The sequence below is a fragment of the Cydia fagiglandana genome, chromosome 6 (assembly GCF_963556715.1).
Source record: "Cydia fagiglandana chromosome 6, ilCydFagi1.1, whole genome shotgun sequence".
In the NCBI taxonomy this organism is placed as follows: domain Eukaryota; kingdom Metazoa; phylum Arthropoda; class Insecta; order Lepidoptera; family Tortricidae; genus Cydia; species Cydia fagiglandana.
The window spans coordinates 7,575,632-7,602,862 of NC_085937.1; the positions used below are offsets into that span (position 1 = coordinate 7,575,632).

Consider the following 27,231-nt stretch of genomic DNA (forward strand, 5'->3'; position numbering starts at 1 on the left):
TATTTAATGCAGTGATGCGATGAAGTACCAATTTTAATTCAATTAAAAGTCGTTAATGGCTAAAAATATTTGTTATGTATTAAGGACCCGTCGTAAATAATAATGTTGAATAAAAATATTTAAGTGCCTTTGTCCCTTTCACATTTCGTCCTCGTCACTGGTGGCCAATTTAAGTATTAATAAGACGACAAAACGTGACCCGGGCACCGGCCGCCATCCATCAGGGCCACCCGTCAAGTGGCGGGCGAGCGATTAAAAAAGTGTACCTAACCGATGTACCTAGCGGCAGATAGGGAAAGGTATTTCGGGCACAGCCCGGCGGTAAATGTTTTAGACAAGGGTGAGATTAAATATTAAATTCGCGGTTAGGAATTTTGGGTTGAAAAGTAACGGCGCTGAGCATGCGCAGACCCCTCTGTCGGTTCAAAATCCAGTTACCATCGCTACATCCGGACTAAAAACAAAAGCATGTAATTTTTAACATGTTCTAGAACCGGTGGACTGTACATTAGGAAATGCTTTCCATGTGTTAACGAATTTAGTAGTTGGGTGAATTTTGAGCGCAAATAACCCAAACATGGGCCCCGAAGTTGGTAAAGGCACGTCGTGTGCCAACGCGATAACGTAACTAATGATTGATATACTCTTACGTCTCTGTTCAAACTAATGACAGGGCGAAGGGTGTTGACTTTCAAGTTATTAATTAATACAGCTATTATTTAGACAGAAATGATTACTTACACATTCGCTCTAGTTTGGCGTTGACGGCCCTAAAAATTAGTATGTCAATGACGTGGCTCATTGGATTAATGTACTTACAACATCAGAAATATCTCTTCACTGTTTCAAATTGAAAATATTTCTATTTATTTTAAGTCATCACCATCACAGGCCTTTCCGTCTATTGCAGACGATTCATGCATTGCTGTTAAGACAACGGGTTTGGTGACTGTGGAGGCCGATGACCTCCCACATTTTAAGTACTGCTAGATTTAATCGATGTTTGTATTATACTAGATTTTTCACATAATCCACGATTTCAAATATAACTCTAGTTCTATTTAAAAGCACTCAAACGACAGATAACTCGGTGGAAATGTAATCTGGCTTAAGTAGATGCGCGTTAATTAAAAGTTGCTGAAATATCACGCACGGAATAGAACTCAATCTACATAGGATGGATTAGAAACGTCGCGTAGTTTAGGTACCTATGCACGAGATGTTTTTATACCATTCCTCAATATGATTATAGGATCCCAATGAAATGAGATTTAATCGAGAATACCTACTTAATATACTTTAAAATTTGATATAAATATTGTGCTTAAGGTACATATTTCTCACACTCGAACAACGGTAGAGAAGTATTGCTCTCGTAAGTTTGAAATATAAACCGTACGCCGTAGCATATGACAATCGCACGCAACAAATTAAAAGATATGTGACACACCGTGTATATATATGTATGTAAATTATTAACTCTAAATACGCTGAAGTATTTAAAAAGTAAAACGCAAGTTTTTGTGTTTATGTTGACATGGGAAACTTACAAAATTATATCCGTCAGTTCCGTTACAAAGGCGCGAGTAAAAACCTTATACGACGTTGAAAGTATTAAAGTAATAGGTTGACAAGAAGTATGTTAGGAATTCATAAAATATACGAGAGAAAGCCAAGTTATGAGAAGGTCTCAACATGATTAAATGCAATTTCTTCACAAAGTATGCTCCTTGCGCCCCGTGCTGGAACTTTTGCTTTCAGCGGGCAATGTCGAAGAAGCGATTGTTTATGTATTAAACTGCATGTTCGCATGTTTGCGTGTGTACATGTATGTATGAAATTATTTCCCCGTGTTTTTTTTTGTTTAGAATTTGACGGTGTGGGTAAATGTTTAGATATAGAATACCCCATGGTATTGAAAATTTTGTTGACTAATATCGAATCTTTTGTTTTGAAAACTTAAGTTATTTAATGTAAATTATCTTCTCTTATTTTAAATTCAAGTGTTATATTTCATGTAAATAATATACAAATATATAGGAGTGCTATAGGGCCCCAAGATATTAAAATTGCAGCACAGATTCAGATTAGCATCAATGTATAGCAATGCATACTTAGTGAAATGTATATTTTTTTTAATTAAAAAAATGACTAGTATTTTTTTTATAACCAATCCTTGGCGAAATTATATACGTCATAAACCAATAAATTGTATCAAGATAATCTGCTTATTTATTAGCTTTGCGGAGAATTCGTAGTTGCAAATGATATGCAGCGTTGGTTGCAGCTTCACTCTGCGGTCACGGGACTTATGCCCCGCTGGCCGGTAGTTATGAGTCCCGCCTAGCCCGTAAGTCACTCGCCGCATCTGTCCCATTCAACAGGCTTACCTTTATTAACTGCAAGATTTTAGTACTCATTTGCTGTTTTAGATATAGTTCAGTCTTAGTTACTGTTTGGGCCTTCTGTAATGGAGTTTTATAGATAAAACTTTTCAGTAATTGCGTAGCCGGCAAGTAGTTTTACTTAACAAAATTAAATAAGTAAATTATCAGGTTTTTAAAATGTTAACAAACACACGGTAGTATTTTGATGTTGTTCTAGTTGGACCAGGAAAACAAGTTTATTTCTTATCAACATAGAAACAAACATATGTACAAGTCTGGTCACATCTTATCTTCGTATCTTAATATCTAGAAAATAAATAATAGGCTTGGTTGCAGTTTCTGCTTCATACGATCATACCTCGTTTACTATTCAACGGTAAGAAGTGGAAACAAAAAAGTGCTTGCATGCGCCCAACCACACCCAATTTACCGATTCCGTGAAGCACTATCGCATAAAACCTTACAATTTCATTAAATCCTCCCTAAATAGTTCTAAAGAACTTTGTTATTTGGCTGTCAGTCAGCTTTTAAAAGCCCAACATCAAAGTTAAAACGAAGTAGTTAAAAAAGAAAACACAAAATGCTTACAAAGTCGGAAGCTCGGCTCTCTTCACTTAAATTACTTGCGATTACACCGACAAAACGTTTAATGAAACACGTTAAATCGCGCCAACTGGGCCCCGCCACACCGCGCTCGCGCCGCCTGCCGCGCCCACCGCGCGCCGCGCCATTCCGCCGCGTCGCGAACAGCGCGTCGCCGTCTCGCGCCCTCTACGCGATACTTCTCCAACTTCGCCACTTACTGCGGTAGGTGCGGGTAGTTTTTCCTCAAATATCTTAGCCGTAAGGAGAGTTGGAACTACTTCTGCAAAGTCCATTAAAGAGTATAAACTCACGCCACGGTGATTACAAATGCCACCGATTTTGGCGACCGTTTCGGGCTCGATTAAAGCTTTTTAATTGAAGTGACGGTGGATAAACTTTGAGTAAGCATTGATTGCTGAATAGAAACGCGATAAGTGGGTGTAGCCACGTAAAAGGTGGCGTTGAGTGGACTCATTTAGAAAGCTTTATTTGATAATGGTACCCTTCTGCTTGAATAGAAAAAGTTTTAAAGATTTTATGAAATTATTTTATTTAACAAGCTACTCAATGTACTTTTTAAATGGATTGTTATTGTTAGGTACCTACCTACCCTGTTAAATCAAATATTATTATTATCGATCTTCAACGAACACCAAAATGATCATTTAATGAACGTATAAGTCTGCCAGTCAGAAAATCCTTAGTACGTAAAAAAGAAAATATAGATTAAATTTAAACCGAAGCTAACAATTCGCAGACGCTATTAAAATTAAACGAATAGATATTATTTTATGGAACGCAAGTCAGCGCGTCGTATAAATATGTAAGCGAAGGAAACGCTGACGTCTGCGTTCCGCCGCGCCGGTGCGGAAACCGCGTCAATTAACTTGGCCGCGATGACATATTAGCCTTTGTTCCTGCTCCCTCTCCGCATTCTCCAGCTTGGAACCTCCGTATAATCCAGATACAGATATCGCCCACAAGTATGCAGCACCCGCGATGCATCACAAATCTTGCTCTGCATTATTTTATACCCACTCGACCCGCACTTCCCCTTAAGGCCAAGCCCGCAATAATTTTGATAAAAAGTTTGCGATTATACAAGTCACCTGCCAGATGCTAGACAAATTAAGTTTCACTGAATCAAATCTAAATTGAATAGACCCACTGTGAAAATACAAAGTTTAGTGACTGTCAATGTCAAACAAAGAAGATGAAAAAAGTTTTTTCTTCCAATTCCATTTTCCTTCACGATTCCTCTTTCAGTCTCTAAAAGTTTTTAAAATAAGAGGTTTTCGCAAGAGTCTCAATTATCGATAAAGACGATATTAAAAATTCGTTTGTTTTGTTCTCAGCTTCCGCTTGAGAGCGGTGTCCCCTTTTTTCCATTGTTTGCGCTAGAAGGGAAAGCAGAAGCGCCGACGATAATCAGAATTTTAAATTTTCAGCCCCCCTCAATTACTGACAACGTCATCCAATTTATGATATATGCGTTTTAACCAACTAATTAGGAAAAAATACAGTTAAAATTTACATTTTGTGTAAGCAGCAACGTAAAATACTAACGTTCTATTAATTTGTAACTTTATAAAAAGTACCAAATATTTATGAATGGTATCCTTGATTTTACATGAAACGGAAAAATGTATTCAGAGACCACCATTTACTTTAAAAATTACATTGTACCGTACGAGTAGCTCATGGCGCCCATGGCGGAATAATTTAATATAGAACGTGTCTTTAATTTTAGTTATATTTGTTGCAGAATGCAGTTTATAACGAGCGCCATAGATTGCTAAAAGCAGAGGGTTCACGGCACGAAAAGGCTATAGTAGGTTCTAATTTCGACCGCCATTCCGAGACCCCTCGTTATCACAGGCGATCTATACACCCCGTCGAATTTCCATACCTACATAGTTGCCGTTTGGTAATGCTGTGATGAAGGAACATGCTCTAAATTTATTCGTGAGCATTACACTGTAACATGTACGAGGCAGTGCTCCCTTAATGTATTCATGTAATTCGCATAGCCGGCATCCCCTTTGACCGGCCACGCAACACCGCACTGGCTCGGATAGAGTAATACAACGTGATGTTTTAAAACCATCCATCACGTTTAATGTCTATATTATGAAAGGAGCTAGCATGCTGGCGATCTTTTTTATGTAATTTGCGGTCGCTCTTAGCAAGAACGTGTTCCGACTTTTGATTTTACACAATTTTGGAATTACGAGTATTGTACATAGTTTTAATCTACAGTTTGCATGTGGCAATGGCAATTTGCTTTGAAGTTTTAAATTGTGTCCCCTAAACCTGGTCCGAATTCTGCCATTTACTGAGAACAATAGAAGTTTTCGACATAACCTACTGGCTTGATGATTTCAAAATGCTCTTAATTATTTTCAGTACCTAATTGGTTTTGCATATTACAGTAATAAATAGGTATTAAACAATCAATTTTATCAATAAATTGATATTTAGAACAAATCACAGAATTAGATATATGAAAATAACAGAACAAAATTATCAATTACACTCAAACACACAACAGCGCTAATACAAAAGCGAAAGCCGCCCAACTACCCTTAGTGGGGACAAATAAAACCCCAAGTTTCAGCTACTTGAATGTAAAAACGTTGCGATGCGGCCGAGCTGGCGGCGGCGGTCGCCAATTTACATTAAATGCGGCCAGCCCCGACCAGTGATAACTCACACTTACTTACAGAAGCTACAAAACAAGTGTCCAACCAGCTCCATGGCGAATTGCCTTGCCATTGCCAATTGCGGTCGTGATTGGGATGTTCTGGATCTAATGAGGACAACATTTATTTGGTGGTTCGCTTTTTGTACTGTGAATTTAACTCGTCAAATTCAAAATTCACTATATACTTATTTCAGTAGAATAACCTAGAACACTTCACTAGACTTTATATAATCAGTTTCATATGTAACAATTATAAAGCAATTGAGTTCTAAAATTATTTATTCACCGATTTGAAAATCGTAACGAAGTAATAGTAAATGTTGTTATGAAGTAACTTTGCACAAAATGAATTATAACCGACTGATCCGCCCGTACAGCTGTCATAACCTCCATACGAATGAATCTTCAAACATTCCGCAGCTGAATTCAAAATTACCTATTTTATGCGGTTTTTAACGTGGTCGCTTTGAGGAGCCCCATTTGCAACTATGTTGAACAAAACGGAATAATACTAGACGCCGTGAGCCTTTGATATTAAACTCAATTTCATGCATTTATTAATAAATAAGCTAAAATTGAAATTCTGGAATGGATGTAAAATTTGGCACGGACGGAAACGGTTGAATATAGGGGTGGATGACATTGAGTAAGGTGCCTAGTGCATGTAAGGTGCATAGGGTTAATTTAATAAAACCAGCCAAGAGCATGTCGGGTTCAGTAGTTAGCTGAAAAAATATCATCCCTACTTTACTTAAGAGTGCATGTGGCATGGCACCGACTTCAAATATTTCAGTTGATAGCACTAAAATTCTTCAACTTGTATTCTAACTTTCCTTAATTCATTACTTTGTAAAAACTACATTTGAATAGTAATAAATAAGTATCTACGTTCAGAGATATCATAGGAAATAGAGTTGATACGTTATTACACGATTCAATCAGGGGTCGGCCTCTGATTGAATCGCATCCAGGATAAGGATGGCCTCAAGATCACTGCCCGCATACTAAATTGTTAGCCCTTAGTTATTTATGCATCGTAAGCCAACATCTTAATAGCGAGCGAGAGTTATGTCCAGCCTAAAATAATATTTTGTGTAAATGTTTGAAAATAAACAAGCAGCGTTCAAGCGGTATACTTTACCCTCATAATATGTCGTAACTTTGCAGTACAAGGTTGCCATTTTGCGGCGATTTAATGTCGGAATGAGTTTATTTACTCTAATGGCAAGTTTAAGTTTCAATTTATTGCTAACCACGATGATATTATAAATCACTTACCTTTGGATGTGCTCTTCTGGGAAAGGCCACTTTAGGATCAATCTGGAAAGAAAATTCACCATTACATTTTATGAATATTATAGTCTTTATTATGTAAATTTGTTTCAATATTAAGCGGAGTTGAAAATGAAAGTGGAAACGAAATTTTCCGTCGAATCATAACATTTTACAGCGTAAAGGTTTATAATTATTTTAACTAGATCGTAAGCAGAGTGAATAAAGGGTGTGAGTCACGCAGCACTAATGAATGAATGTGAACTAAAAACTAGATTTTCTCCTGCCAACTAAACACGTCGAGTTCGGGACGAGCTCGATAAATTCGCATCTCGCAGCGCGGCTGCATCGTCCAGGCTCAAAATCCAGCTAGCAAAAAAGCATCGGGTTGAAAATCCTGCGCCGCGGTCCTGTCACTCGATTTCGGCCCTCGTCTTTTTCATGTAACCGAGCGCTAGTATTTCATACGTAGCACTGTTTAAGCCCTCAGATTTTCTCCGGCCGCAGCCGGAGGTCTTTTTACTCGTACCGCGTCGCCGCTGACCGTTATAAACGCAAAATATAAACCTAAAGAAGCTACCTTTGACATTTTTAGAGGTAAAATGCTTCGTTTCTACTCGCGTTGATCATTTTGTCGCTTCTGCGTACTTTACATTGCAGCGGGTTTTATGTTTTAAAATTAGTTTTTAGGTTTTTTTTTTGCTTAGTGTAGGTATACTTAGTAACGTTAAATCGGAAAATTTTATGGAAATAAAGCCAGATAAAATATGAATATCGCCGTCCCTGACAGGAAATTATCAAGCGAATCAGAAATAATATAGAAAGGCACGAAAAAAATGTTACCGTAGTTTGTAAAATATATATTTAAACTTTAAAAGAGTTTCTGAAAATTCTTTTAAACGCTATACACAATAGATGCACAGGCTGTAGGCATCCGCGTCCGCGTAATTACGAAGCAAGCGTAAGAGAATAATTTAAAAGATTTTGCCCAAGAGGACTGCATTATTACAATATCAGGGAAAACGGCTTTACAGCGTCATTCATACATTCTTAATTATTTAATTATCTTCTGAGTGCGCCTCGGAACACCGCAACTGCAGAAAATCTACCTCACTTATTTGATTAAATTGGATTTTGAGAACGAATTAAAATTTTCTGGTAATTTCATTATGCAGAGTATTTAACAAGCTTATTGTATTGTTCTTTGCAATAATTATAATATTTTTTCTAGTACGGGGTTAAGGGGCCCACTGATTATTAGTCTGCCGGACGGTATCGGCCTGTCAGTTGTTAGGAGCTGTAAAAATTTTGTTTTAACTGACAGGCTGATGCCGTCCAGCGGACTGTTAATCAGTGGGCCCCTTTACTTTAAACTGGGATTATTTACTTATGTCTTTACAGAAAAGACATGTCTTCAATTCCAAAACATACCTTACTTACTTATCATTAATGTAATCAATAACTATTTCTTTACATTTGTATTAGATAGTAGGTTCGGAAAAAAATACGGAAAGGCCCCTAAAAAATTCGAACTTGCCTGAAGTTGCAATAACTTCAAATATGGTAGATTTTAAGTTTAAAAATTTTACCAACCTATTAACATATTAAAAGTACCTATGTCATCGCAACTTATTAAGCGCTTATTATGTGGCCACATAAACCCTCCACACAAACAAAAAGAGGACTTGTAAAATGTAGCAAAGCTTTTAACCCCACGCAAGCAATTTTGTAAACGTTGTAAAATGACCACGAAAGTACACAGAGCAAGCAGAAAAATCATAAAACCCCAGATGGTGGCGTTAAAGCGATTAAGCGGGTCGATGATAAATTTTAACGAGTTATTTTAATGGAGGCGATCGCAGTCAGTGGCTATCCAGCAGCCTGCGTTGATAGAAAAATAAAAGGTAACATGCCAGAAGATTTTAAATTTTTCGCTTTTATCAATTTATTTTGGTGCGTAAATTTTCATAATAATTTTAATCGCAAATAATATTGCCTGTAAATATGGGAAGGAAATCATGGCGGCGAGTGCGACTTTAAACTTTAAATAAACACGTGCCACGTGCGATGAACGATTGTGCGACAGATCGCTATTGCAATAAACTGTTGGTCAACAGAATGTTTGCCTGCCGAATGTTTGTTCGAAAGATCGTTATTTCGAAAAACGGTTGCCGATATTATCAGATCGAACGTTTCGAACGACTTCGATTTGTCGAACCAACGTTCGTTGCAGAATCGTTCTATTAACCGACAGTTTCTTGCACTAACGATCGATTAGTGTATCGCAAGTTTGTAATTTGAAGTAATAAGTCACACTCATACCCACAGTGAGAATCTGTATTAGGCCTAACTATTTTATGTACACATTACACATACATTTTCTTTGTCTTTTTACAACATTCTGCATTTAATTGACGCATTATTCCTAGGTATATTAATTGAAGATGGTGATTAATAAAATATGGCAAATTTCATTAATAACTAAATAAATTATAATTAATCGTCTAATTTTATTTTACTAAATCGGTTCAACGGCTAAAGCGTGAATAAGGTAAAAAACAGAGTTACATTCGCATTAATTAATCACATTTATTAAATTGAATTGACAATTAGGAGTAGATCACGATTTGACGTTCATGGTAGCAGGAAGACGGGTTCAAACGATTAGAAGAAGACGTTTATCTTCTTGGTTGCTTTATGTCACATACGAAATGTCAGGACCACTAAATAATAATAATATATGAGTGTATGCGATTAAGTCATATCACATATCACATTGCATAAGATAACGCCCTATTTTTTACTTCTAAAAAGTAGCCTACTTTTATATTTATCTGATAATTATTTGAATAACAAAATTTATAAAAGGAGGATTCCTTTTATAAATAAGGATAAATGTGTACGTTCAACGAAAACTAAAGTACCTACCTACCTAAAAATACAGATAGGAGTTCTCGGTCTAAAACAAATCAATTGTATCATCGGACAGCAAACGATTCCCGATTATCCCACAAACGACTAAAGGAAGTTTCTAAAACAAACATCAAGACACTCGAACTACTCCTGCGCAAAAATGACAACGAAACATCGAAACGAATGTGACATTTTGATATGGAGCCATTTGCGTGATTACAATCGACGCAGTGGCGCACCCTCCTTAGCCACCTTGGCCTCCCCCTTCCTACAACTTCCCTTTGCGATAAAGATTGACATCGCCGCTTTTAAATTTTAACTTATCCTATGTCAAACACCAGAAACCAAACAAAAGTATACCATAAAATCGACTTGCTAAGACCGAGATTCATTTGCAATTCCAACGAATTTTAGCTTGTCATCGTAAGGAAAGATTGTAGGAGAAAGCACATTAGTAGGATACCACTAAGGTTGGAAAAGAGCATGTTAGCTTTATGTAGTCAGAGCGATGTCATCGACATAAAGTCGATTATGTTAAATTTTATATTGAGCAAACACAATATCGGTGTCTCACGCGGTGAACACGAACGCCCGCAAAGTGGGTGTACAAAGCGTTTGCTCACTTTTTCACAGATAATGTCTGTGAATTCACTAAACACATAATCCTATTGTACTTTCAGCGAGGTCAAAGATTACAGTTTTATTGTTATATGAAATGCTACGACGTATTTTGATGTTCTTTACTATAAATATATATTGTGGTATTTTGTCATTTATAGTCCATTTAAATACTTTCGACTTATTAAGTAAGTTATTCATGGCATAGGAAAAAAAATACTATTAGATGTCTTACTATAAAAAGTGCGAATTGTGAAGATATATTAATATATTTAAGGAGCCGTGTTCTATTTTCTTTACCTAGTAAATTTAGTAGTTTTTGTATTTAATAAATAAAACGAATTTACGAAAATCCGATCTGAAGTTACGATTAAATAATATACGAATATCTTTCTATACTGGGTGAGGCCTGTAACATGAGCAAATAATTAAAACATAGATTGAGACTCAAACGGTGACACTTTTGTTCAGCAACTTTTAAAAATTATGAAGTATTTAGACTCCCTATTTTTCATACAAAATAGATGTTTTCTTCAATGGACGCCATCGCCACGCCATATCATTGTGATTGGCGTTGCTTGTCAAGCCTTAAACATAACAAAATTCGCAATACTTACATTGCGTCTTTGAATAAACTTTAAAGTGTATTAAAAATCAAACCACAAGTTATTTTTAAAAGTCGCTGAATAAATGGTGGTCAGTATGAGGAGTACAGCCTACAGTTTAATTTTTTGCTCATATTACAGACCACACCCGGTATAAAGCCAATACTCAATCCAAGTCCAATTATGTTTCAGTGAGTGCGAATCAGGGTAGTTGTTTAAACTCACAATAATTAACAAGCATCCGGCGCTTCGGTCAAAATTAGGGAGCAGCTGTAGTGCACTTTAAGTTACACATGTAGCGCTTAATGACGCAGGTATACTGAGTGAAAATGTTAACTAAAATATACGTGCAGACGACACGTAAATGTCGCAGGGGCGGTATTAAGTGGGGACCGCATCATTCGGTGTTCAGTCAGCACCGCGCACTCTAACTCCGCCTAATTGGAACGAATTTGGCTCTAGGTGCAATACTCGAGTTGGCTCAAGATTAGGGCGAGCTATTGCAAGTATATTCCGGACCGTTCCCTCTGAAATATTTGATGTGCAATGTGCGACTTGCGGAGTTGCGGCCCGTGAAGTACCACCGCTTTGCTCGCGCCATCGCCCACGTGCGCTTCCACTAACTTGAATTAAATTAAGAACAATATTTACCCCTGCAGCCGAGATAAATGATATTGCACCGTTTAGCTAGAGTTTATGCTTAGTGACGACTTATTGTACCCACATTCTTAGAATAAGCTAGTGAAGTGCCGCAGCGCCACGACGAATTAATATGAGCCTTGTTGAACAGAAAGAGAAATACGAGTCTGGGAACCACCTCCAGATGCACGATTTAACGAGCCGCGACTTTACCGTGTAGACAAATTGCCGTGTTAAGAGGCGACATTAAACTATGCCATTGTTGTAGATTCTGCAATTTTTATATACGTGTAATTTTATTCTTAGGGGATTCAAAAGACAAAATCAGAAAATACTTTACGCGGATGGTTAGCAAAATCGGCTTTGGTTTAACGCTACGAAACCAAGCCGTAGGTAATGACACCGCCAGGGAAGAGGCTCGACAAACGTCATTACTGGGGCACGCATAAATATGCAAGGCAGGTAACGCACATTTTCATGCGACGTCGCAAGAATTTTATCGCTCGTTTAATTCTGTAAGAAAAAAGTGGAATTCTTCCCGGTGTAACACGAGACAGTCGGCCGCGTGGGAACCGGGACACCGGCTCGAGCCTACTCCTCACACCTAAGTGCAACCGAAATATATTCTCTCCATTTTGTCAGATATTACTTTCTCTTAAATACCAACGTCGAAAGCGTAAGCGGCGGATGGGAAGAGACGTAATCTTATCCGTCAGTCGAAAGCTCATTCGTCGGGCGCTAATGTGGGTGCTTCGCATACCTAGTTAGACGCACCTATTAACGTGTATTTTATTCATTGCCCTTTTCCTTCACTGTTTGTTTCACGTCGACCATTGTGAGCACAGTGACCGGGCACTAACGAGGCTCTTTTTTCGTAATACCTTTGCTAACTTCCTTGCTATTTATTCAACAGTTGTAAGTTTGTTCATTAATAACGCGTCTAGACATTCCCAAAGACCCTCGTAGTAAGAGATTGAAATAATCTCTTTGTGGTTTTAGTTATAGTAGTTTAGCAGCTAAAGTTAGCTGTAGATATAGTTTATAGTCAAATATTGTCAGCAACAGCTGCATAAAGGCCAGTCACAACGTTAGCTAAGTCAATGTGACTTGAGGACTCTTGGGACTAAGACCACTCACTATTCCCTTCGAGTTACGAGAATGTCACCACAACGTTTAATTGTAATCGAAGTTACCAGCAGGATTTAGTTGGTAGTTTGTTTATTATTTCTCCAATTAAAAAAAGAAAATTGTAATACTACTTGTTATAAGTTACTACTTTCTATCTTTTGGAGCGTGATAAAATCGCAAGCACTTTCAAACCAGAGGTCATTTAATATTTCATAGGTACGATGCTTCCAACCGGTACGAATGGAGGTTCGAGGGGGAGGCCTATGTTCAGCAGTGGACGTCTTATGGCTGAGATGATGATGATGATGATGATGACGATGCTTTAGTAAAAACTGATGCGTTTCGCGTGGTCTGGTTTAATTTTCACAAAGAATAATACTTTATCTTCGTCACATCCAATGCAGACTGTTACAAGTCTCCGCAACGCAACAAATCAGAACGTCGCAAGAAATTAAACCTCGGCGAAAGCATTTACAAAGCTTAGTCCTTTGAGACTTAAAGAAAACTACGAGCTGACGATGAAAAAACATCGTCTAGTTGCGTGGTGGTGTTGGTCTATCTACTGGGACTGTGCGGGCCGACCGGTAGACATCCGCCGCAGATATTTGCAGTCAAAACAGACTTAGGGCGCTGGCTCCACTCTGCGCATGTCACTCCGCCTCTGTATTATTTAGTAACTCCAACGAGCTTCCGATGTTACTTTATTCTATTGTGCAACTGTATCTATGCCGGTTCCTGATGTCCGAGCTCGGGAAGTTTGCTCCGAACTGACACGACTCGGAGAAACTTTTCGTGCATAGAATGAATGCCTGTCAGCCAAACGTAAACAGAACTGAGACGCTTAGCCGGTGTGTATAGCGCTTGCAGTTGGATTTGGATATAAATTATAAGCAGAAATGGTTGAACCGTTTGTGGGGATAAATTATGCAAAAATATAAATCTGTAAAAATATTTTTATAAAAATTGACGCTATTACATTTTCGAATGTATGATGAATTATACTCAGCCTTCAATATCGTGTAGTTTGTGTTGATACGAGTGTAGGTATGGCCGCGTAGGTGAAGCGAGGGCTGTTATTCGGGGACCGGGTGCAAGTAAAGGACTATATTAAGCATTCCAGGGCCCTGATCTCGTCAGGTGAGCGCGCCGCACGGTACATGAACTCAACTCAAACTTATTATTTCAGAGCCGCATACAACTCTTTTGTTTTTCGTCTACAAACCAAACATTTAGGTATATCTACCGACCGCATCTAATCCTAATATTACGTTCTAAAAATATTTCGTCATTCCTGGACTTGAAGGTACGTATTTTTATTTACTGTCCTGACCGTCGACAATTTTATAATTACTTTAATTAATGCGTAGTTAAAATTTGTATCAAGGCCAGTAAGAATATTATTTACGTAAAAAAATCTCCTCCATTTTTGCAGTTGGGACTACGTAGCGTAGCGGTATTTTTTGTTTTACCTGGTGCTCTGTAAAAGCTGCCCGTTTTAAAACTGCCTTTAAATCGTCCATCATTAATGAACTCGTTATAACGTTAATTGTTGCCACAATCGCGCCGTGGCGGGGCATTAAAAATGTATGTACACTATTTAAAGATTCCCATTTCGCGGTACTCGCGTGTAGGCGATTTACGAACGCGACTGGCCCAGTGCCCATTAAGGCAGATTACGGACGAAAAAAAAACCTCAACGAGCTCTTGGCGTTATGAGTTAATTTTGGAAGAATAACGCCGGCTACGGTTAGTGTTTCCCTTTATTTGGTGTTCCGGCCGCTCGGTTTGTTTAAAAGGGTAATCCAGTGCAAAAACAAGCCGAGGCCACGCTGTACGTACGGCCTGTGCTTGCGGTGCTACAAATGTATGTTGCTCGCAATTTTGGCTGAACGTTATCGCCAGCGATAAAATCACTTAGCGCCTCAGAATAACCAGTAGAGTCTAGTGCTAACTGCTACTTACATAAAAAGCGTACTCTCACTCCACTTCTATAGGTAGACAGGAGAGATAAAATTGCTACTTAAATAAGTTAAATATTAGGCCTTGTTAAGGATGAGTCACGATATACCGGGTCATGCTCAGGCCGAGGCGTCAGACATGTCATGTTCTATGACGGCTGATCGATGATCAAGTGGTGCTTTCCATAGAAAACGAAGCGTTGGAAACTCCGGCCCGGCGCCAGACCGGTCTAACGTGAGTCCTTTACATTGTGAAGAAAAGCTTGAACTTATGATTTGACATTTATCGAACTCCAAATGAAACAAAATAGAATCGTAATTTACAAACCTTTGCATTGGAATATAAAATGCAACTGTTACTAATGTCTAGCGGATGCTCCATATTTTTGCAGGTGTCTAAAAGAAAAAAGGAAGAATGCGTGCCGAGCGCTTACCCTGAATCTGCTTACAAGTTATGCAATAATTCAAATCGCTTAATGTATATCGCTGCACAAAAAGCTACTTCATGGGCTGCATTGGAAAGGATTTTATTTCTATGGACGGCGGCGATTCCCTGCAACCACCCGGTGTCGTATTTTCGAATTCAACCAGAGAGCGCGGAACGTGGTAGTTGACAATATGAATTTATGATTATGGGAATGTAAAAGCGTTAAAGGCGAACGTGATTCGACGTCGCAGTCATTCGTACACAATCAAGAAATTATTATTTATTTATTTATTTATTATTAGATATTGGTACTTCGGTAAACATGAGAATTCTTGGGAGATTTCAACTGTCAAGTCTGGCAGAATACTTACTGATCCTACATTTTAGCAGTATATTATGTACAAAACCAGGCGTGACTCACTCCGCGATTTCGTCGCTTTGCTACAGGTAGCTAAAAAGTCCATCCGTTCGACCCCAATTTTGGGGTTTGCCATAAGCCGCGCGTGGCGCCGTCGCCACCTAGCGGCCATATCTGTGCTGATCGTGACAGACGCGTTTTGTTAGAGAGTGAGTCTTCTGTACCTAGTACTATTATTTATTCTGTGACATAACACACGTGTGTATATGTGGATAAGATTGTTTGTGTCCCAGAGAATGTTATCTTTAAACAGACGTCATTAGAAATAGAGGTGACAGCTGCTAAGTATTGGGCATTAGCATGTCGAGCGCTGGGTAAAACTTTGAAAAGTTCTTATTATAATTCCGAGCGGATATTATTATGTGTGCACCAATGAGCAAGTGCAAACGCGATTTGTGCACCAACAAACTGGACCACTTCGTAGTGCCCGTAAGGCTCGTCTTTATGAAGTAATGAATGAATGAATGAATGAATGAATGAATGAATGAATGAATGAATGAATGAATGAATGAATGAATGAATGAATGAATGAATGAATGAATGAATGAATGAATGAATGAATAAATGAATAAATGAATGAATGAATGAAATTAATTTATTCCAGAAATAATCCAATATGAGTAATATGTAAGTCAATGTTGCTGGGACGAAAACCTTATGTTAATTAGTAAATTAACGCATGTCGTGTTTACCTATTGAATAGACCTTATTCATGTACTCGTACTTTTGGCTCTTATCTGTAATTTCTCTAGTGTTGTATCTATTGGTAAACCTTAAATAGATAAAATACAATGAATAGTCAATAAATTAGTTTTTATGGCCCGGACAGATGAAATTACATTTTTTACCGGCTTTGAAAGAGGTTTTTTTAAGAAGTTAAAAACCGTAGTCAGTATAAAGCTTTCAAAACTTGTTGCTTGTCCTAGGTAAACTACTTTTGACTAGGTACTATGGTACCCGTATATAATTTTGAAGATTTTGTAAGTAATAGCAAAGTATTAAATTTATCTCTAAATGTTGTGAATTTAATGTTCCTTAAACATAATAGTTACTCGTTGCATATAAAACAAATAACACAATTCAACCTTTTTGTCTTTTACAAGAGCACAATAATAATAATCCAAGCTATAGGTACATATATATGCGTAGCTAAGTTTAGTCTCGTTAAGGCTCACTAGGGCCCCACATAGTTCCGGCCGCGACAAAAGGGAACCCATCCGGACCCACCGACCGGCGGGAAGAGGAATTTTTAATTGGCCTCGATATAAAAAGCCTAACTTATCTATGAGACTCATGCTTTTCATGGCGCATTTTGATGGCAATCTTTTAATACCCAATGAAAGTTTATTTATTAATATTTAAGTAATCTTGGTCAAAGCGAGAAATATCTAGTTTAATATTTACATATTAGGTATTCGTGCATTGTCATAGCAGTTTCATGCTTAATATTAAAATAACATGAAAATTATAGAACATTTCATAATTAAAAAGAGTTAGAAGTTAGAAGAAGTTACATATTTGAAAAAAAAATGCTCGTTTTACACTGGTCATTTATTCCCGATTAATCTTTCCCACTTAAGATTCGTTATTGTAGTGGCTCTTTCAGAATCTTCTTAAACGGGTTTTATGCTCAGAATCTTTTTCAGGGCCTAAAAAAAGACTTTTTGAAACCACGGGTGATCCTAGGTGACGGCTGGCTCATTCCTAGGCTAAAGAATAGGCATAGCTTTTCAGCGTGGGAATGTAGCCAGCCTTATGGGCACCCTTCCGCAGGGGACAGATCTGGGGGACCTAAGATAGGTGGGTAAGTTTTATTTATGTTTGATTGTTTTAATTTTTGGATATTTTTCAATGAAATAAATCTTTTTTATCTTATTTATTTTATTAGTTTTAATTTATTTAGTTCAATAATAGTTTATAAGTTTTGTTATTGAATAAATTAGTTGTTTTACTTATTACCTTTTCTTTACTTATTAACCTACCTTCTAAAGATCGCATTTCAAAAGTCTATATTTATCTACATCTTCACCAGTCACTGTGAATGCTTGTTAGTCTTATGCCTTATGGGAATATAGTTCAGAGCCGGAAACCGCTACCAACTTTTAGTATGTTGTTGGGCATGGCATTGGGTCTCCAAAACTGCCGGGAGACAGCGGCGCCGGCCATCTACTTCAGCGGAATGACGTCATCAAAATGACTCCCGTTTCGTTGCGAATATTGCATATTGTACCCAAACTATGCATGGCACATAATTGTGTGGGGTATTGAATGAAAGCCAGTTAAATATGCTATATTTCATTTATACAGTGTCTATCAAAATATTCAGCCGTTTAAGAGCTATTTGCAAAAGAATCAAAATGATGTAAAAAAATATTAAATTATTTGGGTTTTACAACCAAACCAAAAGTCGGACGTTAAAGCAATGTACTACAAAATTAAAGATGACGTCTGATGCCATACGTTGATATCAATCAAGTCAAAATTGGGCCAAATATGTGGAAATTATGCATCAAAATGTAGATATTTGCCCATACAAATGCATTAAAGTTAAAAAAATCCAAATTGGTCATTTTCAGGATAATCCGCGTAAGCTTCTAGTATGTTATTAGCAATATGACCTGGGTCCTAAAACTGCCGGGAGACCATCTTTATTGTCCCCCAGTCACGAATAATGACGTCATACAAATAATCACTGCCGTATTTCGTAAAATGTAAATTATAGCTATACTATGAGTCACACATACATGTGTGTTACATGTAATGAAAGGTTATTAAATTTAGTATGATTCACCTAAACATTGTTTGTAAAAAAAATGTACGATTTAAGAGCTAGAAACAAAGAAATACCACTTTTTATGGAAAAAGTAGATGTATATCAATTTTATAGCTAAACTAAAATCGTCAATAAAATGTTGCGTATAAAATTTAAAAAACCAGTTATTTAACTATATATCACAATTTAAATTTTACATTTCCGACAAAAACTGTGGAAGTTCTGGAAAAAAAACTAAAGCGCCCCAACAATTCTACCTTAATGCGCTCATATTATGCAAAGAATAGTTCTAATCATCGAGTATTAAATGAATGAACGTTACATAAAATACATGAAAACGACATTTTCGAATGGAACCATAATTAAAAAAATAATAATTTACTAGATAAGTAAGCAAAATACTGTTTCTTTAAGTACCTAATCTCCTCCTTTCAAAGTCGGTTAAAGTGTAGCTTTTGTGACCTGGGCTACAAAGACAAATAAATTGACACCTAATTTATCAAAATCAGTTCAGTTGTTTCATGTAAAAAATACATAATTATATATTTAAGCCTCGATTAGCCTTATACATACATACATACATACATCACTGGCTCAGTGACCCAAAGAGGATCTTGACCTCTGACACAAAAGAGCGTCACTCTGCCCTATTCTGCGCCATTTCGCGCCAGTTGGGTATTCTTATAAAAGTGGAATCTTGAGTGGTGCAAGGGTTTCAAGGCTGAGCTGAGAAGGCTGGCAGAATTTTCCCTCTGATCCTCCGAAATAAAGGTCACCCCTCTGGTCCGCTAACATCTACGGCCTGAGGGTTTCAACGTTAGATGCCAAGCCACGCCAGGCCATAATAGTAAAGGTCTAATTATTGAATTTTAATTTTTTGTCCGACTACGGCAGAATTTGCTATCTATGCGTGCATGTGTAGGTACCGTTTGCATGAAAGTACTGAACTGATTTTGATAAATTAGGTGTCAATTTATTTGTCTTTGTAGCCCAGGTCACAAAAGCTACATTTTAACCGACTTTGAAAGGAGGAGATTAGGTACTTAAAGAAACAGTATTTTGCTTACTTATCTAGTAAATTATTATTTTTTTAATTATGGTTCCATTCGAAAATGTCGATTTCATGTATTTTATGTAATGTTCATCCATTTAATACTCGATAATTAGAACTATTCTTTGCATAATATGAGCGCATTAAGGTAGAATTGTTGGGGCGCGAGTTTTTGTCGGAAATGTAAAATTTAAATTGTGATATATAGTTGAATAACTGGTTTTTCAAATATTATACGCAAACTTTTTTTGACGATTTTAGTTTAGCTATAAAATTGATACATATCTACTTTTTCCATAAAAAGTGGTATTTCGTTGTTTCTAGCTCTGAAACCGTACATTTTTTTTACAAACAATGTTTAGGTGAATCATAATACATTTAATAACCTTTCATTACATGTAACACATGTGTATGTGAGACTCGTGGTATAGCTATACTTTTCATTTTGCGAAATTCGGCAGTGATTATTTATATGACGTCATTATTTGTAACTGAGGAACAACAGAGATGGTCTCCCGGCAGTTTTAGAATCCAGGTCATATTGCTAATAACATACTAGAAGCTTATGCGGATTATCCTGAAAATGACCAATTTGGATTTTTTTAACTTTTATGCATTTGTATGGGCAAATATCTACATTTTGATGCATAATTTCCACATATTTGGTCCAATTTTAATTTTATTGATATCAGTGTATGGCTTGAGACGTCATCTTTAATGTTGTAGTACATTGCTTTATCGTTCGACTTTTGGTTTGGTTGTAAAACCCAAATAATCGAATATTTTTTTACGTAATTTTTATTTATTTGTAAATTTCTCTTAAACTGTTGCATATTTTGGTACACTTTGTATAAATAAAATAAAGTTTATTTAATTGGCTTTCATTTAATACCCCACACGTGTATTTGCTATGCATAGTTTGGGTGCAGTATGCAATATTCGCAACGAAGCGGGAGTCATTTTGATGACGTCATTCCGCTAAAGTAGATGGCCGGCGCCGCCGTCTCCCGGCAGTTTTGGAGACCCAATGCCATGCCCAACAACATACTAAAAGTTGGTAGCGGTTTCCGGCTCTGAACTATCTCTGCGACCGTTTCCCATAAGGCATGGCACTATGTGTCATATGAAGCAGATGCAATCGGAAGTGTACTAAAGGTAGCTTCTGTTTTGGCATCTTGTTGCTTCCGGTGAAGTGTCTTGGGATGTTGCCATTCGATCGTGTCTACGAATGTCTTTGAGCTACTAAGCTGTATATCTTTTGCAGTTATCTTTGCTCTTGGACAAGGCATCTCGTGCGCGTTAGGTCAGCCATCTTGTGGCCTGAATCGGATACATATGTGCACATGTACATTGCCAAAGCAAGTGCTACCATCTTACCGTTCTCGTCGGTACGTTTCCTTGTGCTCGTAGGTTCTGCCATCTTGTGGGCTACATCGGAAGCATAAACGACACATTTACGGTATAGTCGCGGACAGTCTAGAACGCAAAATGACTAGTGTAATATTTTGCCTTTATCGCTTTTAGTCTACATCGCGCCAAAAATCTAACGGCTCCTATGCTGCCCCCTATAGATCATGCACGGGGCCTATAATGGGATCTATCTATCTAAAAAATAACAAAATATGAATAAAATAGGTATACGCCTCGGGCGAAACTTAAATTCATGACTGCGGGATACCGCTGGTACTAGACCGCTGCTCTCCCAAATGAGATATGGAGACTTACCTTAGAGACGCAGAGACTAAGGTACTCGTAATATTTAGTTCGGGGTATTTAATAGTAAATTTTCGTATATTAAATGAATGGGATTGATTAATATGCTATATGAATTAAACATTAAATATAGGTAGTGTTAAGAGTAATATTTTCCTAACGGTATTAATAATCTATCTACAATAAGAGCTTACCGGGTGTGGCCTGTAACATGAGCAAATAATTAAAACATAGATTGTACTCCTCAAACGTTGACACTTTTGTTCAACAACTTTTAAAAATTATGAAGTATTTAGACTCCCTATTTTTCATACAAAATAAATATTATATTCAATGGACGCCATCGCCACGCCATATCATTGTGATTGACGTTGCTTGTCAAGCCATAAACATAACAAAATTCGCAATACATTGCGTCTTTGAATAACCTTTAAAGTGTATTAAAAATCAAACTACAAGTTATTTTCAAAAGTCACTGAACAAGTGTTGATCAGTATGAGGAGTACAGCCTACAGTTTAATTTTTTGCTCATATTACAGGCCACACCCTGTATACTGTATTCCACTTAAAAAATAGAAATAGTAATGAACGATGGATACTAAGAACAGACCACGTGTAAATTATGGAAACCGAAGATAATATTCGATTAAAAAAAATAGCCCGCATTGAATTTATATCGTAACCGCTTTTAAAACTTCGTTAAATTAGTTCGAAACGTCACATTGCGTTAACGCGCCGGTCGTGCGAGTAACAAAGTGCATCATATTTTTGAACGGCGGTTATGAAGCCGCATAAAACATCGAACATTTCCCGCGTAAGTGAAAATTTTATTTTTACGCGAAATATTCTGACGGCGTAATTTAAACGTCCCGTGATTTAGAGCGTTACGCTGTGCCGCATCAAAACTCAGGAGCGGCATGCCGAGGGCCTCCCGCGAATCGCGTTCGACGTATTGCCTCTCTGTCGCACTTGTGAATTCGTAGGTAAGTGTGACAGGGAAGCAACACGTCGAACGTGGTTCGCGGTAGGCCCTCTGATTTTAATAATTTTATATTGAGAGAAATTGCTCTCAGTGCATCTCGCTCGCGCTTATTCTTTGATACGATGACAATGCATAGGTAGTCGCATCAATATCAAATAAATACAAATTTTAAAAATCTGAATGCTACTTCAGTAACTTTAAAATATATTTTTTTTTAATTAAATTTTAATTTTAATTAAATTTTTAAAGACACTGATTGATCGTTTATGATATAACCTCGATATTCACATTAAGTAATAATTTTTGTTTGAAGTAAGTGCACTTCACGAGTCAACAAGATCTACTGTTTATTTTTAACTATTCTAAATTACAAAGGTGACGTGACCGTGACGTGTGACATAAACGGGAAAAGGCACATGTGCACTCCGCCCGTTGTTCAATCGTAAATATTGTATAAATATTGATGACGCAGAAAGCAATATTGTTCAGGCATACCTACTCCCGAAAAAATGCCCGGCAATTTACGACCTAAAGACATGCGATTAAGTTTTCCGCTCGGTAACGGCATTTAGCCGACATTGAAACCAATTTTTATATCGATAGGTAACGCTACGTCTTACGTAGGCGAACAACGCGCGAACGCGGCGCGGCGCGGCGCGGCGAAATCAATCCTTTGATGCCCATAGAAGTGTCCTACGTAAGCGATCTCGTTGCGAACGCGGTGCGGCGCGATTTGCACGCGAATGTCAGGCGGCGCGGCGGCGGCCGCTTTCGCCGCGCCGCGTTCGCGCGTTGTTCGCCTACGTAACGCTACGTCTTACGTAGGCGAACAACGCGCGAACGCGGCGCGGCGCGGCGCGGCGAAATCAATCCTTTGATGCCCATAGAAGTGTCCTACGTAAGCGATCTCGTTGCGAACGCGGTGCGGCGCGATTTGCACGCGAATGTCAGGCGGCGCGGCGGCGGCCGCTTTCGCCGCGCCGCGCCGCGCCGCGTTCGCGCGTTGTTCGCCTACGTAAGACGTAGCGTAAGACGTAGCGTGACATTTTCGTGACGCAAAAGTCTGCGTTAATATTATATAGGTTTTATAGATGTTGAAGAGACCCTGATATAACCTATGACTGTTACTTGAGCCATACTTGTATGAAATCATAAAAGTAAGAAATAATATTTTATAAAAAATAACAAATAAAAATAATAGCGTCACTATCAAGTGATGCCGTGGATCATATTAGCCTCAGTTTTGATATAAACGGTTACAACAGGTTAACTTTTAACAACAAAATGATAACGAGATTATATTATAAAACAAATTATCGAGTACGGCGCCGTGAATAATTTAATTAATACGGTTTAGAGAGGGTGACGAAATATTATTTCTGCAAGGTTTCACCCGAACCACCTCGCTATCTCAAAAGCTGTAATCTAATCCTCTGGATCCTATTGAATTCCTTGAATACCGTATATGATTATTCTTTGACAGGTGTGTAAAATAACTGTTATACTATAGAGATGGAACTACCAAAATAACTTTTGCCCAACTACCATTTTTACGTGCTATTAACTAAACTAAAAGATCATGTCTAACCTACTAAAAAAAAACACATTCTAACCAATTGTATAACAATAGATATTCCACCAGACTAAGATGTATAGCGAAACAATATGTTGTTGCTGTCTGAGACAATTATTGCTAATAGTCTCAGCAAAAGCTAAAAGTACTTGTAGTACACAGAAACAGCATAATAAAGAATATGAAAACATTCATTGTAAACAAATACCTACTTAGAAATCCACTATTGCGATCTTCCGCGTTCGTTTTATGTAAATTGAGAAAACGCTCTCTCTTCCCGCTCGATTTGCGAGGCTTCGGCTAATCTTCCGCCAGTCGACTACAATTTAATCAAAGTAAACAACGACGGGCGCTGTAATTTATCTAGATTATTTCGTGGCGAGCGATAGTAATCGACTTTTTTCTCCATCCGTACACAGAACGCGCGGAGGGAGCTCGTAATGTGTCTCGAATCCCAAGATACAAAGATGATTATTATCTACATAAAAAGCTAGACGTTATATGTATAAATAGCAGTCTTACATGTTTGCTGCGGGATTTGGCGTAACTATTTGTTTTTATCGAAATAGTTTGACATAATAAAGCATTCGCAACAGTTGACCCATACGTCTGTTTCAGGGACGCGAGTGAGTGCGTGATAAATGGCCAATGTATGTAATAAACGACCGCACTTATGGTTTTAGAATATGTTATATAAAAACCGCCCCCGCTTAAATAATAAGTATTGTGACATTGAATGAATAAATATAACTGTTTGAGACTCACTTTAAAATGTTGGATTATGCTGAAGGCATGATAAATTTAACTGCCCGATTCGAGCTTTAAGATATGTCAATTACTTAATATATCTAGAAACGATATGGATTAGATGTGTCAGTGTCAAAAGTGACGTTTTTGTTTGAAGAAACGACACTTTTGACACTGACATATCTAATCCATATAGTTTCTAGATCTATTAATTGACGTATATTAAAGTTCGATCGAAAGTCCGATTCGAACGAATTGGGCAGTGAATCTCAATAATATATTCGGTAAATAGCATTTTCTGTTACTTAGCACTAACAATTTATGTCGGCCATCAAAGCCCTCCGCTGAGGAAGCGACTTACACAAAATAAATGTATGTCACTTTGAGTAATGTATGTAAATAAAATCTCCCAAGAAATCATGGCTTAAGTCGCTTGGAATAATATAATATGCGTTGGAGTAATGATTCAATCGTAGTAGATTCTAACGGCCTACTTATGTTTTAATTAGATACTCATCCGATTGTATGCTTGCTTAGGAAGTACAAGTACAGCTTTGTATATTAAAAGTGATTCAAATTTTTTTGACACATTCATAGATATTTGTAGAATAGATTGCATACTAACAACATTCTCACTTGTAAATTCTTATTAGAGCATAATTACTTACCTTTTTGCCGTCTAATTCGTGTGTTCCTTGCGCTAATACTTTATCTACGCTACCAGGGTCTCCAAATGTGATAAAGCCAAAACCCCTGTAACAATAGAAAAACACAGGTTAATTCAGTAAAATCCAATAATTATCGGTGAACATAGTACATATAATAACCGTAGTATCTTCTAGGTTAATTCAGTGAAATCCAATATTTATCGGTGAACATAGCACTTATAATAACAGCAGTATTTTGTAGCGGCCCGTCATAAAGAAAAATTGGCCGTCAAATTTGAATCTACGGTATTAGTAAATAAAATTACATTTGCTTTTTTTCAAAATGGAAAAAAAGAAAACAGATGCAATTTTATTACATTTATAATGATATAATAATGATTAATTGTAGGTAATTAGTACTAGTATTAGGATGGTGGGACTCTAGAGGTTAAGTAATAATATTCACATAAAATAAATCTAGCATTTGTAGATTCTTAAAACAAAAAACACACTGTGTGATTATACGACTTCATATTTTTGAACATGCACCTACGTATAGTAGCTATGTATTTAATAAACTCTTACAATTTTTACATAATATCGGCCCGATTCGGACTTTAAGATACGTCAAATATTACGATTAGGTACGATATGGATTAGATATGTCAGTGTCACTGCACGTCACTTTAGACACTGATATATCGTATGTTGTAGACGTAATATTTGACGTATCTTAAAGATCGAATCGGGCCATATGTCTACGAAAAATCAAACATTCGGTCAATAAAAACAGGTTGTATATTTTTCATACATTCGTCAATTGCTTTTGAATGTCTATTTGTCCTGTCATTTATTGATTGGTTTTCCACCGACTAAAATAAAAACCTGAGTACACATCTGATATTCCAGGAATTGCACCTGTAGAACATATTGCTCATAAACGCAAACGAATCTACAATTTTTAATTTCTCATGTTTTGAAAGTGGGTCGTTGTAGTTCTAAGAACTGTGCAGAAAATTTTTTTTAGGCTTAAATAGAGGAGACTTTATTGGGACATAAAAATACAACAATATTAATGTAAACTACATGCAATATAAAACTTAAATAATCTTATAAATAAACTTATAAATATACTATTGAGGTTTATACTTAATCGTTTTTTTAATGAACATGTGTTTTACTTTCCTTGTATTCAAAACTCGGGTTAAAGACACTATTTCAGTCTCGGACTGTTAGCCCAAACAATCTTGACAGAAATGGGTGTCTTTCAATTCTTTCATCCCTTAGTTAACAATATACTATACCTACTCAATAGACGAATCTACTAGCTTAACAAAATCTCTGTACGAAACTTAAACTTACGTAAAAGTACGTAACAGGTAGAGTACAAAATGAGAAATTTCTTCAGTGTGTACTGTCGTCGGAGTGGAGACGGACCGATAGGAGGTGTCTCTCTGATTGCGCTCCGCCCGACTGTTGGTTCACAGTAGTAATTTTATAAACAGTTTTTGAACTAGTTGCATAAAAGTTTATTTTTTGAAATCTGGAGACCAATTAGAACTTAAATATATACCTAAATTAACAATAATAAGTCATTTCCCATGTAGAGAGGTGGAAAATAATTAGTGCGGCCTGAAATTCTCCTAAATACCTTGGGCAAGAGACCAGAACGCACGAGTTTCCGAAGGCTGGTGCTTTAATTTCTCGCCAATCCTACCAATGAGCAACGACTTTGCCTTGGAAACAACTCTTTTAAAAGACTTGGGGTAGGGAATGAAAACCGGTTAAAAATTTGCATATAAATTACCGGTATTTCACATTCCCGGTTGCAGTTCCTAACCTCCTCCAGGTTTAACTCTTCTGCGCTGTTCTTTCTATTCCGTACAGCCGGTGCATTTACCCAGGCTAGGTTCTTAATTCATTAGAAATAGTTTTGTCACATATTTATTTAAAGGTTATTTTCAATATCGGTTGAGTTAAAGGTTAAATACATTTATTTAACCTTTAACTTTGATAAAATCGCTGCGTAATAATTGACTTTTCCATAAAAAATAAAAAAATAAACTGGAAATAATATGGTACTGGTTTTGC

At 37.1% G+C, this 27,231-nt stretch overlaps 1 protein-coding gene across 5 annotated transcripts in view; it reads right to left on the bottom strand.

Moving 5' to 3' along the window:
- The window catches only part of LOC134665092 (RNA-binding protein Musashi homolog Rbp6), a 589,057-nt gene that overhangs the window by 309,862 nt on the left and 251,964 nt on the right, over nucleotides 1-27,231 (bottom strand). For all 5 annotated transcript variants that reach the window (XM_063521913.1, XM_063521911.1, XM_063521912.1 and 2 more), the window contains exons 4-5: nucleotides 25,162-25,246; nucleotides 6,955-6,996 (exon numbers count right to left, since the gene is read on the bottom strand). In XM_063521913.1, the coding sequence (XP_063377983.1) occupies nucleotides 6,955-6,996; nucleotides 25,162-25,246 (127 nt within the window). The remainder of the gene's footprint in view (nucleotides 1-6,954; nucleotides 6,997-25,161; nucleotides 25,247-27,231) is intronic.